At 38.8% G+C, this 18,035-nt stretch overlaps 1 protein-coding gene across 1 annotated transcript in view; it reads right to left on the bottom strand.

The window, feature by feature from the left end:
* Positions 1 to 274: 274 nt before the first annotated feature.
* kiaa1549lb (KIAA1549-like b) overlaps positions 275 to 18,035 on the bottom strand; it is a 62,739-nt gene continuing 44,978 nt past the window's right edge. The window contains 9 exon segments of the mRNA XM_051135239.1: positions 275 to 1,476; positions 2,980 to 3,021; positions 3,023 to 3,132; positions 4,993 to 5,129; positions 6,417 to 6,514; positions 6,611 to 6,994; positions 10,139 to 10,271; positions 12,707 to 12,936; positions 15,028 to 15,152. Coding sequence (XP_050991196.1) covers positions 1,198 to 1,476; positions 2,980 to 3,021; positions 3,023 to 3,132; positions 4,993 to 5,129; positions 6,417 to 6,514; positions 6,611 to 6,994; positions 10,139 to 10,271; positions 12,707 to 12,936; positions 15,028 to 15,152 — 1,538 coding nt within the window. The 3' untranslated portion in view covers positions 275 to 1,197.

Here is an 18,035-nt window from a genome sequence, read left to right as displayed (position 1 = left end):
TCAACAGAACAATGTTACTATACCGTTATATCTCAAGTTCTTAAAGCATAACACATTCCATCTGTTGATTATGTAAATGAATTAAGCTCTTTAAAGTTAAAACGATTGCTGCCACAGGCCTTAGTCAGAGCAGACGGCAGGTTTAATTTTACATGAGTAAAAAACAAGACTGTGAGGGCAGAGCTGCTCTGAGTCAGCACAGATACACAAACTGCTCAATAGGGTGTATATATAACACTGCTAGGTCACCATGACTAATGTCCTCATAAGTATGTCTGCATGGGTAGTGCCCAATAAGTAGCATCACCATCTGTTAACAAATAAGTAGTTTAATTTTTTGACATGGCTAGGAATTTTATTTTATTATAAGTTTCACCCAATTGTGCACCCAAACATGTTCCTTCTTGAACTTTGGAAACGAGTGTTAGTTGTTTCAAACTGTGTTTTGCTCTTCACACTGCAATTGGTTGCGCCAGTTTGTTTCTACCTTAAAAAGGATAGTTCAACCAAAAACAAAAGAAGTACAAAATCACATTGTTTCAAACCCAAGACTTCTGTTTGTCTTTGGAACACAAATGAAGATAATAATATTCCCTCATCATTCTTATAAATGTGTACTGATTTTTGTTATGTGTTAAAAAACACCTAAATTAAATCCTTCTGTCATATAAAGTGATCGTGTCTCTTCAGAAAACTTGGATTAAACCACTCGATTTATATGGGTTGCTTTTACCATGTCTGTATGAACTTTTTGAAGCTTGCCAATCTGGGTTTAACTGACTTCCAGTGGATGAACAAACATGATTAGAGAATATTCAAAATGTTTTCATTTAATGCTTCATCTTGTGAGTTTGGAACAACATTAGGGTGTGTAATTAATGACAGAATTTAATTTTTAGGCGGACTATCCTTTTAATTACCGTACCAGGTTCCCTAAAACACAACACAGCTAAAATGGGAAAACGTTCCATATTGCCCCGTTTAATGCACATTAATGTTATACTAGAATCGAGAAAAACTCTAATTACATCATAATGTTATAGTACAATGGCAAAAAGAACCACACACTGCAGACAGGCGTTTCACTGAAAGACGAAGAAAAAGTGTCCAGTGAAATACGATTTAATCGGGTAAAGTCCTAAATGTGTCAGACCGTTCAGTCTCCGTGCAGCTGGTCCATGAATCCACCGGAAGGTTCTACACCTGGAACTCAAACATGTCCGCTTGCTTCTTGGCCAGTTTGGCCACCTCATCTCGGATGGCTTTGACGAGGGCCGAAGTGGAAAGACTGCTGAGGGGGGTGTCGGGGCAGACGGGGTCTCTGGGCTCCGCTAGACTCCGCTGGGACGCTGCGGTGGAGGAAGAGGGCGGATGGTCTGGAGCACCCTGAGCGGCCTGGCGCTGGTGCCACAGGAGAGGGCTGCCCTGAGGATAATGAGGGTGAGGAAAGGCCTCTGCGTATCCTGGTAAGGGCATCTGAAACAGAAAACGGGTGGCATTCAGCGAGGCCTGTGCTAAAAGCAGTCAGCTAGGGTATATTGCTATTTTTCAGTCTTGATCTGTGCTGCAGTTGACCAAAGTCTACACTTAAAAAAGGGAACCAATAGACAAATTCACAAGGACGACACTCACGATAAGGAAAACGAAAAGCTTAAAGATCTACTTAAAAGAAATATTAGTGACACTCCATTCAAACAAGTTTGAATTGTGTGATTTGATCATGTTCATTAAACTATGAATTGTGAAATCATAAACACTCTGAACAAGGGTCACCTTGTCACCAGGGTTGGGCATAATTCAGAATTTTAGAACTGACTCCTTTTTAACTCTCGCTTGTCGGCCACCCCACAAGACGATGAGGTACTAAATTGCCATTTAGGGATGTTCAACAGTCACACAACACTCATTAGACCAACACATTAGTCCTGATTATTGCAGCAAAACATGATTCATTAAATAATTCATGTTGACCAATTATGCCTATTTATTCCCTGATGTGTAGAATGAATTTCCCCTACAAGTCATTAGACTTATTTCTTTATGCAAAGCTGTCAAAAACTATTTTTATTTCGCCATGTGGCAATGCAAAATGTCCATCAAACTGCTTCATTTATAAAAATAAATAAAGACTTTAAATGAGCACAAATAAATACATTAATAATGGACATTTATTAGATAATACTACATTCATCTGATTGAAAATCGTAGAGAAAAAAATAACGTAAAATTAAAGTTCTAAGTTGTAAGAAATCTGTAAGAACGTCACCTCACATATGTTTAAAAATCTTTCTGAGATATTTATCGATTGCAATACTTTTTTCTTAAAAATAAAGACTAAATAAATAAATAAACGTTTTGTACAATCTACAAAATAAAAGCAATATCAGAATACGAACACTGCTGTAACTATAGGTTATATGAATTCCGACGAGCGCCATTATTTTGTAATTCTACTTAAATTTTGCATCTTGTTTGCTACCTCAATTCAAAACCAGGAATTTTCAAGATATTCGCAGTTTGATTCTGAATGGCGCACAACCCTGCTCGTGACAGAGGAAAGAAAGAAAGAAAAAGAAGTGTTCATTTGAAGAAATGTGCTCATCTACCCCGAGAATTTGTTGTTTCCACTCAACGTCAGCGATAAATTCAGTTCAGCAAATGGTTTCTAAATGACACTGGTTCTGCAAAAAGACACCGTGTGAATGCAGGCACACACAAACAGGGATAAGAAGGACAATCCAAAAAGACGAGTCTTGCGCCCAAGGGCAGGTCACATGATCTGACAGAATGCCCCCTAAATTCAGAACAATGTACAGAGGCACATGTGACAGACCAGTTCTGCTTCCATTGGTTGCAGTCCACAAGGTTTACTTGTATTCATGGCGCATGCACTGTTACACTGGGGGCTTGGGATGCAACCCAGTTCGCGAAGCAGAATTGGACACGTGATAAAGGAGCGTGTGATAACTGCGTTCTTACAGATTCGGCCCACTGAGGAGGCACGTCCTCGGGTTCAGGGGGGGTAAGACATCCAGGATGGGCTGTGGTAGGAGGAGGGCGGCGTGGAGATGAAATATCCCGTGTATCCTGGACGAGCGGCCGGGATGGCGTACACTGCCGTCATGGGGTTTCCTGTGGGACAAAAAAAGAATGGGTTTTAGTAGGGGTGTGCAATTTATGCATTGTCTATGTGGATGTGGAAGCTGACATTACTGAATATCACTGCAAACAACAAACAGGAGCACACCCGGAGCACACCGAGCAGAATGCGGTTTGAATGCATCCGAAATCCAATACACAGTGGTGTTACATATTCCTGAATGAATTAGCATGGATTCTGCAAAATAAAATTGTATTTTGTCAATACTTCTTTCATTTGATTGGTAACAGCCTACAGTGTCTTATTATCCTAACCGAATGTAGCCTATTGAAATGTAAAAGATGATGCATACATCTATTAAGGTTAAAACAAATCCCCTTATAAAAATAAAAATGCCCCTGGGAATCAATTTAGGGTGGCAGACATCATCCCTTAATCAAAAACATAATTTCTGTCCACCGCACAGAATATGAAGGTCGTCAGCTGTACACAACCAGCCTAAACAAGCCAAAAACACTGGCACTGGCAATATCACACAACCCTAGAGTTCAGGGTACATATTTAAGTTTGTTTTAAAAAGTGCGTGGGGCAGGAGTGAGTGTGTGTTTGGGGGCTGCGGTTAATGTATTGACATAGAACTCATTTTTAATGTGACAGTTTTATTCTTACATGTACTATAATAATATATATATTATTAGCCCCGAGATAATTCATGTCAGTGAATAAATATATAGATATGCATTATTTATTTGTATTCCCAAACAGTCTAGTGGTAGAGTTTTCGTTAGGCATGTTAGAGGTTTTGAGTTCTAATCTGCCCTTGCGTAAGTTTTTTAATGAAATTCACACGGGGCGTCAGTGTTAACACTTCAAGGAGGGCGTGTCTGAAGCTTTGCGCTGATTGGCTAGCGTCTGCACCGAATGGGATTGGCTAATGTCTGCACAAGAAATTTGCATAAGGCGATCTGATTGGCTGACGCCTGCGTTGGCGCTTGAAAAGTTGAACATTTTTTATCTTCTGTCGCAAACAACGCCAGTGATGCGACGCAACGGACCCATAATTCAGTTCGGCAACGCTTGACGTCACTCCATTTAAAGTAAATGAGAAGCGTTAACGCTAACATTGCAATGAACATTAAGCATGATTTCAAAAACAACAGATTCCAGCGCCATATCGCAACTGTTCAAAAAAGTGGTGGGGACAATAACGACCCTGGCAAAAAGTGGCGGGGAGCGGAGGATACAAAACTGATGGGAGTGAGCGGCTCCAGTGGAGACTGGATATGAACTTTCAGATGATACACAACTCATTTCTCCGTCACTGTAAGTTACCAAAACAATGCGTGTTCCAAGAATGCGGCTGTGAGTCCTGAAAATTTATGGGTGTGATTTCAGTTACAGAATAGGGTTGTCACACCTGTAAATAACCGTATTGTGTGTGAACGTAACCGTATTAAGAACTCAAATAGGGTATTGACAACTGTATTCTGCTGCTGTGTGAACGTGGCAGGGTGTGACACTTTCCTAACGTTAAATAATAATAATGCATAACTAATGCACACACACACACACACACACACACGTTTGTTTTTGTGAATTGTGGGGTCTTTCCATAGACTTCTATAGTTTTTATACTGACTAAACGATATTGTCTATCCCCTAACCCAACCCTAACCCTAAACCTAGCCCTCACAGAAAACATGTTTGCATCGTTACACTTTCAGATAAACACCATTTACTATTTTTAATCATTTTTTAACATTGTGGGGACCGCAGGCCGTTTTTTCAGGTTTTACTATCCTTGTGGGGACTTTTGGTCCCCACAATGTAGCAAAAACAAGTACACACACACACACACACACACATAAACCCATACAATTACACACACTAACCTGAGTGGTTGGGAATGGGCTCAGTGGTGACAGGTGGGAGCGGCGCTCTGCCCTTTGGCTTGTAGGGGGCACTGTCATGCTGACTCGACACTGACGACTCAGAGCAATGACCCTTTGCACCAAGATCTGAAGATGACCTGAAGAACATGGCAACAATTTCATACATGCATTAACTTGGTTTCACCACCAGGTGACAGTATTGATTTGCTAGCAAAGTCAATCTGCTGCCTTTATGCATAAAGAGTAACCTGACATGCACCACAGTGAATTAAGATGTAAAAATAAATTTGATGAATTTGATGAATTTACCTGACTGTTGCTGGGCTCTGGTTTTGTTACAGGAATAGTTCACCCAAAATAATTCATTATTTACTGACCCTCATGTTGTTCCAAACCCACATGATTTTCTGTAGAAACGCTGAGTATAATGTCCTGCCTGTTCTTTTCCTTACAATGGAACTGAATGGCTACTGATACTGTCAAGCTCCAAAAAGGAAAACAAGTACAATTAACCCTATAAATCCTACTGCAGCATGTTTGATATACAGATTTGTAAGGCCTCTACATTTTTTAAATGATCAAAACTTTGAAAAATCTGTTGTACACATTGACAGTTCATAGTGATATCGTTACTGATTTTTATAAATGTAAAAAGTAAGCATTTAAAGAACTTTGATACCGATATTAATATTTTAAGATGAACACTTACTGGAATAATTGACTTACTTATCCATAGATATAATATAATATAATAATTTACCCAAACAACAAAAACAACCGAGTTTTGGTCATGAACTAAGCATTTAAATATCGTCTTACTAAGAAATATTACTGGAGTTATAGAGTGACAAATTATATTTATATAATTAATGTAAGTATCAGCTTTACTGTTATAAAGATCTGATACAAAGATATCAGCAATTGCACCAAATTTCTTTTTTTATTTTCCTCAGGCTAAAATCTTTTTTTCTGATTATTATTTCATATGTCAGGCTTTAAAGTGTTGAGTGTGTGCATTATAATCCAAATCTTCTGACACCACACAATATTTTCCTTTAGAAAAAAAAATGCAAAATTTAATAACAACAAATGACATGAATATATAACTTGAATATGAAACAGACACGAAAACTTTAGAAAAAAAAAAAATGATGATGACAAGCTGTCAGAAGACTTATTGACTATAGAGCACAAGTCATATGTAGTTCTTCAATGGTACTTTTTCTCTCATTTTTTGAATCTTGACAGCTTTATCCACCATTCTTTGTCTTGTTTGGATTGTGTGTATCCTTTTGTGTGGCACAGAACACAGAAAGTCAACTGGGTTTGGAACAATAGTAAATGATAAGAAAATAAAAGTGCTGAATAAACTCAAGCAATGGTCACTGTCAGAAACAAGGCAAATGATGTGGATATGTTCTGACCGTCGCAGTGATGACTCAGGAGGAGGGCCCGTTCTTGGTGGGACAGGGGGTGGAGGAGACCCAAGAGCCATTTCAGGAAGCTGAGTGAACCTGAATGCCTTTTTGATACATTTGCATATTAGAATACACACACATATATATATCAGTCAAGTGATATGGGTTTTGACCATAAAAGATGAGATCTATAACTGTACCTGTTTGGTCAGGCTGCACTGGTAGGGGTCTGGTCTATAGGCTGGCACCCATTGTAGGCCTCCCTGGCCTTGACTCGTGGTGCCCGGTGCACTGGTCACCACCTCTGAGTACGGGATGACTGGACCCAGACTGTAGGGACCCAGCGGTGGATGCTGATGGTGGGAGTGATGGTGGTGGTGTCTGCTGGAGGTGGAGTGGCCAGCCGAAGCTAGACTGAAGGCTTCTTCTAGGAGGAGATGCATCTGCTGACGAACCTCATCTATGGAAGGCTGAGAGCTCAGCGTTGATGTCTCCGATTGACCTTTGATTTGTCGGCCACAGCCAAAATAATGGCGGCCCGTCAGTCGGTCAACGTCAGTCTCTTCGATAATCTCTGGCTCAGTCTGCAACAAAGAACAAAGAAAAAAGATGCACAGATATTGCAAAATCAAAGTCTGAAGTGTGATGCTCAAATCAAAATGAAAGGAATCGTTCAAGTCATCCCAAATCCATTTGATTTGCTTTCATTTGCTGGAAATTGTCCATGCTGTTATGTAGAATGCAATGTATGCATATGAAAAATTGGGGCAATGACGCTCCAAAAGCTATTTTGGCTGCTGCAGAACACCTGGAACATAGCATATGCATCAAATGAACTACTTTTATGATGGTTTTATGCTGTTTTTGTCCTTTTGTCCTGGTCACTGTATGGAAATGATCAACACTGACATTCTTCATAACATCACCTTTCAAAAAATAAATAAATAAAAATAAATAAATAAAAGTCTCAAAGGTTTAGAAACATAAATGTAAATAAATGATGACAGCCTAAACTGTATGAACTATTCCTTTTGACATATCAATCGATCTAAACAGCTGAAACACTATGAAACTAACACTATCTCAGCAATATTATACAGGGAAAAACAAACAAGACATACAGGAAATTTCAGTGTCTGTTTTAAGCTGCTCTGTGATACCAAGATCCTGCCAACATCCTGAAATGATTAGTCAAGTCTGGCAAACCAGAAGTATCAAAACACACAGCAAAGACAAATCAAGAATAATAAATAATAAAAATGCTTACAATCACTCCAACCTGCTATTTTATAGCAATGGACAACGATACAAGAAGTATATAAAAATATGAATTGATGATAATGAACACAGGCTAAACAAATACATAAATTTAAGCATTAATAATATAATGTTGTAAGCTAAATGAGAACATCTTATATAATCACACAGACACGCATAATGTTAATAAATGGAATCTTACTGTAAAGTGTTTCCAGTTTTATACATAAAACACACTCAGTACTGATTAAAAAAAATGTTCCATATTTTCTAAGAAGACCGACTCTTGTTTGTTTCACAGATATACTGTAGAATGGTTCGGAACAACATGGGGGTCAATAAATGATGAACTTTTATTTACAATCTTATAAAATGGCAATGATTTTCAACAGTCTGCAGATAAAATTGGGCATTTGAAGATTTTAAAATACGTACATGAAGATTTATACCTTGACAACATTTATTTTAGTAATAAGCTACACCTGCACACAGCCTCATCCCAAAACAGCCCTAATATTCTGAGATGCTTTATGAATCACAGAGTTTCCCTTCCATCCCAAATTACCATTTTCATTTTAAATCTTTTCATAACCCGTCCCCTGAGCTTTCACTGGAACAAGTCAATTCTGTGCTGGCAAAATCAAGTGATACAGTGCTGATTATCTTTAGGAATATATAAAGCTAATCATCTAAAGCATTTCTTCTTTGTGTATTTTCTTTAAACATACAAATCTTCATAAAACATACAATGATAGCAGAAATAAATGGTGTACAGTCTACTCTTTTTCAATCCTGGTTGGTTTACCAGTGTGGGAGTTGTGTTTATTCATCAGATCTCTGTGGTGCACAGGCCCAATGAGAAAGAAGGCAATGATTAAAGATCAACAGTAATCCACCAACCTGATGTGTCTGTGTATTTTGTCTTTCCCTCTTTTTTCTCTCCCACAATCCATCTGTCAGTAATACACCAGACTCAGAGACAGAGTGTGTCTTGGGGCTGAACCCAGTTGCAGGTATTTATTGAAACAGCACTTGAACTGAACAGGTAAATATTGCAAAATATTGCCAACTGCTTCACATCCTGGCCCTTCTACTTCCGGGTACGAGTGATGTTCTTTAATAAAGAGCAAGATGTCATGAGAATAGTTTTTCCAGGTTTGCCAGGTGATTCTCTGCAAGATAAGTTTGAGAGCTCGTCTCAGGACGAGTTTGATTTCTCATTCAGGGTCAGTGTACACTGAACTGCCACCGAGTGGGTTATTCGTGGCGTGGACAGGTATGTACATTTTGCTCACCAATTTCATTGGCGTTTTCTTAATGATGTCAGAGGTGTCTGGGATCCCAAGTGTGACTCTAGTGTAGGAACGACACAACATCTCCATTCCCTCCATCAGGAAATGAGGGTTACCACATGTCAAGTCAAGTCAAGATTAAGAAGATTTGCTAGGTGAAGATGTGCTAGAAAAAATCAGGTGTGAGTTAGAGGAGTCTTGGCCCATTTGAGCATTCTGCCAATGTAAGTCTATGGGAATTTTGGCCTCTTTGGAAATCTGCTACTGGAATTCCATAGGATCATTATATGGTAAAGCTGATCTAAAATCCTTAGGACGGTTTCCTTAATTTCACCTTCATACAGGTTTCAGACACAGTCTTTCTTTCTTCTTTCTGTGCGTCAAACGTGAGATGTGAAGTATCGTACAAGAGATGTGGTGCAGCACTCCACATAAAACAATCCATCTTACCGCAACGGTATGAGGATCTGCAGTAATTTAGCTAACAGCAATTCCCACTGTAATCAATAAAACTAAAGCTATTTCTCACACAAAGCCAGAATCCATGTTATAGGGACACAGAGGAAAAGAGCTGAATCCACTAGAGTATAACTTACACAACAATGACAGAGACAAAAACGATGTGCCAATTGTTGAGAGGTGCACAGCAGCATACTACAGTGAATTTACTTAATAAGATCTGGAACATGACTGCATGTGTGTGCCACTGACTCTGTCACATGTAATGCTTAAAACCTTTATTATTTATTTATTTATGTATTCATTTATTTATTTTATATACAGTGAAGAAATAAGAAGTGGTCAACATTGATTCTATTCTTTCTTCCCATCTGTAAACCAAACCATTGTGATTCTGTTTCCATAGTGATGAACTTATGAATATTCTTTTAAATGACCAGTGCTGAAACACACACGAACACACACGGGCGAACAACAAATCTTAGCGGCAGCTAGAAGCAGGTGTATCACAACACAACCACAACTCCACCCAATAACAATCAAGCAATGCCTTACAAAATCGTTTGTAACTGCTCAGTGTTATATATGAGTACATCTGGCAGATGCTTTTATCCAAAGCTACAACCTTGCTGTTGCTGACACCATGCTCTGCCAGCTGTGTTTTTGAAGCCTTTACATTTTTGCTAATGCTTTACACAGCTTTTCATGAAGAACACTCACATCATAGCCACTGTTACGGATCCCCTTTCTGGGTCTCTCTCTCATGACCAGAAGATCCATCTCTGTTCCTCCAGGACTGGGACTGTTTAGAGACTGTCTGCTGCGATGTGTGGGATGACTCACCTGAGAGGGTCTGAAACCATCACACACACATACAGACAGATAGATAGATAGATAGAGAGAGAGAGAGAGAGGCAGAAACAGAGAGTGTGCATGTTTAGAACAGTAACATCAGTAACATCTGAATATGTAATGTTACATTTTGATTACATTTCACAAGTTTGTCTGTCCATTCAGTCCTGATGGTTAATGGTAAACAAACGTGGCTTGCTGTCCTCAATGGAAGCTTGAACCTGAGGCTCAGCTTGAGCTCCAAGCTCAATCCCCCATTGTGGTAGAGGAGGAGATGGGGAGGTGGAGGGATACTGGAAGAATTGTTGCTGGGACGGTGCAATGACTGCTGCTTATAGTTTGACAGGACTGAATGTCTAGGCCCCTCCCAAACCTACTTTTGGAACTTCATTTTAGATTATGAAGACAATTTTTCTTCTGAATAAAATAGCTGATAATCCATTCACAGTAAGACCATGAACACATTTTAAGTATATAGGTTCAGTTTTGATGAGCAATCGTATGCCATCTTCTGCTGGGATGCTGGTTAGGTAAGCTTTGATGCTGGTTTAAGCTGGTCCTTGACCAGCAACATGACCAGCTAAGGACCAGCATAAACCAGCAAGGGACCAGCTTAAACCAACATCAAAACATACCTACCAGCATATGCTGTTTTTTTCACCAGGCACAAAACATGAAATGCCATTTTTCTTACAAAAAATACAAACTTTACAACAGAGAGATTTTTAAGATCTTCACAGTAAGAAAAACCCTGCTCTGAGAAAAATCATCTGGGAGCTGATAAGAAATACTTTAATAAGCACAAAGATTGAGCCGCTGTGTAGGCAACTTCTTCAGATTTCATCATTCAGAGTCCTGCGTCAAAGCAATGAGCCGGTTAGACAGCAGATCACAGTAAAGCAGAGGTTAGCACTTTCGCACAGAAAACACACCAAAATAATACGCTTAAATATAAGGGCTCACTGGAGATGTAAAGTTTCAATAGATGTCTTCAGCAGTTTTAAAAATGCATAAAGTGCCTTAAAGGACCTTTCGAAATGCTTAGGAAGATTGTTTAAGCCATAATGTAAATATTAGTCAATATTACACAAACACTAATTAACTTTTTGCACTGTGGAGGTGTCAGCAAGTGAAATGAAGGCTAAAGATGGCACTGTGGAACACTTTCTGTTTTTCTCATAGTGAAATAACTTTCCCGAATGCCTGCCTATCAAAACCATAAGAATTTCTTCTGCAAGGGCGTCAGAACAAATCACTGGGGTTAGATTTTAAGCCATGCCAGTGATCCCGGCAACTGAGGCCTAATCAAATTGAAAGCTGAAAGCGGTAGAAAGATACGCTCTACTTCATTATGCAACGAGCAGCAAATAGCACGAGATTTGACAAAGTGCCAATGGATCCAAAAGGAAATTAAATATTTAAACTGGGACAAAACTCCAAAGCGAGGGCATTCCGGTCAGCTAATGAGACCGGGCAGAAGCTCTGCTGATATCTGATCCAGTCATGTCTGTGACAGCGGCTTTTGTGTCTACATCTGGGGAAAGAACAACAGGCATTTCTCAGCACACAGTGTTTTCATCATCAAGGCTCATGACTGCTAACAGCTAGTCAACAAAGCTCCACGCGTTGATTATAGTAGTCATTTGCCAAACGTTCCTCTTTTAGAGAAAGCTAACCTCACAGGGCAACTATATTATTTAGTTGAGTCAATATAAATTGTTAAAACCATTTCAGATGATAACTTAAACTCTAAGACTGGCTTCGCTGCTCAAAAATCCAGCATAAACCAGCATGGATTCCGAACTGGTCCAGGCGGGTTTGTGCTGGTTAATACTGGTATAGTGCTGGTTTATGCTGGTGTAGTGCTGGTCCAGGCTGGTATAAAAGTATGTGGACCAGCAAACCAGCAACAAGCATCCAATGCTGGTCCCAGCATGCAAAACATACCTTATGCAATGCTGGATTTTTCAGCAGGGTTATAATAGCATGTGTATATTATGCTGGGATCGCGAACTTTCTCAATTAATCTGGGTTACCATTGTGGTGAAGAGTGAAGCTTTTGCTTAGGCTGAGGACAGTTACATAAAGAGCAGTGTTGCCTTTTCTGTGGAGCTGAACTACTTTTATACTACTGCTGCTGTGGGTTGTGAATTGCTTTTAGTCTGGGAGTTGAATCGAAAACACATTTACCATTAAAGTTTGGCTGAAATGTTGTAAGGATATGTAACAGAACAATGTGTTTAAACAGCACAAAAAACAGTATCAAAAAGATATAGGTCACTCTACATTGTTGTACAGTGACGTTGTATTTAGTCATGTTGCCGGAAATTGAGCAGTCACTGTCCCGTGGTGCAGTGAGTCAGTGTTAAAGAATGTACACACAAAAACAACCTTATCTCGTTAAACACACATTTCCATTCAAGCAAAATGCCTTACCTCCTGTGATGCTTCACATACGTGGATCCCCTGTCGTCCTCCGGTTCCTGAGCCCTGCTGTGTGGGTGTGGAGGCCTGTCGTGGCTGTATTTGTGTCGCTGACTCAGGTCTTTAGCGCTGCCTTTACCCTCAGCAGAAGGGAAGTCATAGTATCCCTTCCTCTTGGCCTTCAGTCTAAGCTTATTCCTGTAGTGCTCAATGTCTGACTTCTGTTTCAGAGCCAAATTCACCTGTATACACACAGAGAGAAAGAGAGAAGGGCGATTGGCCAATCATCCACCAAAAAAAAAAAAAAAAATCACATGCGTTAAAAATGTGGCTCAAATTGATTTCCCATAGGTAAAGTGATATAATAAAATAAATCTGTGCCAGGTCTCTCTAAAGCCCAAATTTGACTAAATTATGCAAGAGTATCCACTGAGATATGCTAAGAATAAGCTTTTGTTGACTATATAGACTATATGTGAGGTTAAATAAAGTCTTAGTACAGGTACAGTCTATCTATCCTTGTAAAAGCATCCAAGCAGCCTGGTAGCCTATAAACATAACTTTGTTTTCTTGCTGCATTTACAGTGCACAGCATAAATGAGTACACCCCCTCTAAAACGAAACAAATTCAGGAATTGCTCTTTACTTAGATGACATGTTAGGGTTCTTTGGAGATATAATGTTCCAAAAAGCCTGCTGGGTCAATTGCCAAAGAAGAAAGTCAAAATTATTCAGGAAAATAAGATTTTCTTATCAAAGTGATAAAATGTTGTGTTGCAAAAATCCTGAACATTAATAAATAAAACAAAACAAACAAAAAAAAGTGCAGGTTTAAGGCTATTTTTGATCAACAAGTAATTTCCTGAAAATTAATAGTGTTTTATAGCCTACTGAATCATACTCAGACTTAATGCTGGCAACAATGGAACCACCTGGGAGAAAACTGTCATGAGATTTATTTCTTAGCATAAAAGAGGACAAGAGGTACAAGAGGAATACCAAATAAATGCTTTAACTGTGAAAATATAGCGGAAGTAACTCTGACATTCAAAATCAATGGACTTGTGACAAGGTGCCTAAAATAATCAGGTCTTCACTTTAAGTTTTCATTTAGTGATGAGTGAGTTTTTGCTAGAAAAAGAACAGGAGAAACACCATGCAAGAGTCTCAGAGCCGGCAAAAGCTATAAAAAGAGTGACTTCGCTACAGAGTACGACACAGCCTGCAGAAGTGACATGCATGGTTGTTGTCACCACCAGAATTACCTACTGTAGCCAAAGCTCAAAAAAGTCATTTGACGTCTTCCAAGACCCATATTTAAAAAAATATAGACTTCTGGGAATCCATACTCTGCTCTCGAGACCAAGTCAATCATTTCAGATCCAAAAGCATCCAAAATGTTCTGGTGTTGCTAGAGGAGGAGTACGGTGAGAAGTGTCTGGTTCCCACAGTGATGTTCAGTGGTAGTAAAGCTCTTCTATAGGGATGTATGAGTGCTGAAGGTGTGAGGGAGTTGTGCTTTATCAGTGCTGTCATGAATTCACACACCACTGTGTGATGTAATACAAAAAACTGAAACAGAAGATGCTACCCTCCCTTCATTCCCTGCATTATTGGGCATTTTTTCAGCATGACAGTGCAGATATTCATTCTCCCAAGGTGAAAATCCTTCAGTGGACATGTATTTCACTCAATCTCAACACTCTTGAGCAGCTGTGGGGGATTCTGTAGAGACAATCTGAGCAAAACTCCCCATTAAAGACCAGGGCATTTAAGGAGCTCGTCTTCCTCCAGGAGTTAAACAGGACAGATGTGACATTTTGTCATGAACATGTACACTCAGTGCCAAGAAGGGTCAGAGCAGTGTACTTAGAGTTCTGGAGGACATATTAAGTACTAGAATATTATACATTTGCGGAATTATATCTAGGGTGTACTCATTTCTGCAATCCTTCATTTAAACAAAATTGGCTAATTTACTTATTTTACAGAAAATATTGGCATATGTATTTTTTGTTTGTTTTTATTAAGTATATGTTTAATACATTATAATTTTGTCATCTTTCCATGAATTATATTAGTGATCATTAAGAAAATAGATCTTTTATATTTATTGAGAGGGGGTGTACTCATTTATGCTGTGACTGTAACTGTATAAATCTGTGCACTCTGACTTGCAGAAGCTGCATAACAGTCCACCAATCAGTGCTGAAGTGGCAATTCTGCATCCATCAGTGCCCAATTTTTGCATGTGTAATGCATCAGAAGGTCAGTGAAAGGACTTTGGTCAGTGTTTGCCATCTGAGGCTGACTATAATAAAATCATGTCTTACCTCTCCATTGAATACAGCAGAGTCCTGGCTGCGGTCGGAGGAGGCCGGGTGCGAGTAGGTGGGGGGAGCTGCCAATGGTTTTATAGAAATAAGCTGAAGTGATCCTGAAGAGCTATCATAACGATCTGCCAAAAACAAAAACACAACTTTGTCAGCAACAAGACTGCAAAAACTTAATCTGATCATACAAGCAGAATATAGACAAATTCGCTCTCGTATTATGTGACAGCAACACTGGCTAACATTATCACTTCTGCAGAAGATTCATTTCCTTAGCTCTCATTTCCTATTTAAAGTGGGAAAAGTCTGATTCTGAGATTTCAGCTTATCTTTTGATTTTACTTAACTGGGTCCATTTATCAAGACAGATTAATTCGGTCCACTTCTGAGAGAGTATATCTAAATATATTCATACGGAGATGAAAGAATTATAGGATAAGCAAAACTGTACGTTTTGTCCTAACTGTAAAGAATTAGACTCGATGTGAGCAGAATTTAACAGGTTATATCTGTGGAATAAATCTTCCAGCCCATTTTCTTTTAAGCTAAGTAATAGTTCACCACACCAAAACTTAAATTCTACCATTACTCACTGCTATTATTACTTCTGTGGAATATATAAAAGAGAACTGAATGGATCTTCATGCAGCCTTTACATATCACAACAGTTCATAGTGACCACGTCTGAAAGGCCCCAAAACACCAAAAAGCACCAAAAATATAGTCCATATAAGTAACATAATCTCTAAAACACAGTTTATTTTTTATTATTATTATCATTATTTTGTTTATTTTTTGTATTCCACAGAAGAACTACAAAATAAGGTACAACAAAGGTTTGGTGTATAAATAACGACAGAGTCTTCATTTTTTATTATTATTGTTATTTAGGTGCTTTTTGGGACAAATTTGAACAATTCTGTTCTGGCACACGTCATCTCTCCACAGACTCAAGTTCCATCTGACAAAGGTCACATGCAGCATCTGCCAACAGGACTTGAACATATGGCACCTTATGTTGTTATTGTGAGGGACGTGCTTATTTATGTGTGCGTGTGTTGAGGGTTGTACATTGGTAAGTCTGTGCATTATCCAGACCAGTTTGTCCTCTGCCAAGCAAAAGGTTATAAAATAATTAAGTTTGGTTTCAGTGGGTGTGCCTTTATCTCTGTCTGTCAGTATGTCTTTGGGGATGCACGCGTCTGCAAAAGTGTGCGTGTGACTCTGTTGCTCCCCAGTGATGCCGGCAGCCACAGTGACAGACCGGATCATGTCAGAAGAGATTCATTCATTCATATTCATGAACTCTATCACTATTTTCCTTCTGAGGATGGTCATCTGGTAGAAAGGTCCTTAGTTAAAAACTCATTTTCACACTGCACCCAAACACACACTGACTTTGAAACTAGTGAGGACTTCTCATATAATTCCATTAAGGTGCAGCTCAGCCATAGGTTTCACTATATTAGTGAATACATTTTATACTGTCCTTCAGGTTAAGAAAGGAACAACCGGTAACTGAAAGTGCTATTTTCGCAATTTTGTACACTTTACAAATTTGGTTGTAATTTTATATGAAATAACAGAGTCAGTAAAGAGCACTGGAATAAAATATGTGATGTGTAAAGGTAAATATCACTTGTGTGTTTTTGTTAAATTGCTAAATTATTTAAATATTGTGAAACGATTATTTAACTGTACATATTTAAGATGCGTATTATCAGTAACAGCTCTTGACTGTACATTTCATTGTATTAAAGACAGCACATAGTAGTTTAATACACTTCATATAAAGTGGATCTGCTTAAGCTATATAATTAACACATAATTATGATTAACCACTCAAACACATGCAGATACACTTTTGGCAGACGTCTAGTGTGTTTGCTTAATCCAGCCTGAAGGTGGCGCTCTAATGTTGACTGACAAGCTCCAAGTACACACGCATGTTATCTTAAAATGACTGTGTTGAATGTTGATTTAGATTGCTGTTGTGGAGGAATTCAGGAGAGGAAAAAAGAGCCATGTCGATTCTCAGAACAAACACAACAGAAGAACTTACAATCTACACACATGAGCACCTTTAAATTTAAGGATTTATACTCTAATTTAGTACACTTCTCCACACATCCCCCTGCACCTGTTAAAGATGAACAGATGTGTTCACAGTCTGACTTATTAGTTGCTGAACTGATGCAGCATGATATACAGAAGTAGCTGATTTGGATTGATTGTTCCTTAAGGTTTATATAAGACTGATTTTTGCCCCATTAATCTAAATCAGGATGCACTGCATTTCCATTTTTTACCAGAGATTTACAATGGAAAATTGTGGGGTGCTGTTAAACTCAGGACGGCAAAGGCACCTGCTGCCCCTTTTAGCATGATAGCAAAGAATACCCCTGCTGAAAAATCCAGCATAAACCAGCATGGATTCCAAGATGGTCCAGGCTGGTTTATGCTGGTATAGTGCTGATCCAGGCTGGTATAAAAGTTTGTGGACCAGCAAACCAGTAACCAACATCCCATGCTGGTCCCAGCATGCAAAACATACCTTATGCTGGTGAGCAGCAATGCTGGATTTTTCAGCAGGGACCTGCTTATTAAATATGCTCAATTTTAATATATTCAGCTAACTTTAGTCTGGAACCTCTGACAAAATATTAAGTGTTCAAAATCATTACATTCAAGATATAATGTACTTTATTTTCACACTGGTTCACTGTGGATTTTTTAACCTACATTTAATACAAAATATGTACTTTTTAAATGCTTTAAACAAAAGTGCTAAAAGTATGGCAGTGTAGTTAATATATATGTGAGGGTTAAGAGAATTTATGAGCCAAGGACCAAAAGTGCCCAAATATATTTTTTAATCAAGATTTGCTCACTTTGCCCACCATCAAGGATTTATTCTTTCCAAAAGAGCTTGGTGCAGTGCATTGTGGGATTGCACACCCTAAATGGACACCTGTGGTGTTGCATTAGATTTGGCCAAAAGAAAGAGT

Source organism: Labeo rohita, chromosome 18, assembly GCF_022985175.1.
Source record: "Labeo rohita strain BAU-BD-2019 chromosome 18, IGBB_LRoh.1.0, whole genome shotgun sequence".
Taxonomy (NCBI): Eukaryota; Metazoa; Chordata; class Actinopteri; order Cypriniformes; family Cyprinidae; genus Labeo; species Labeo rohita.
The sequence above is the reverse complement of the archived record's forward strand: the minus strand, read 5'-3'. Positions and strand labels throughout refer to the sequence as shown.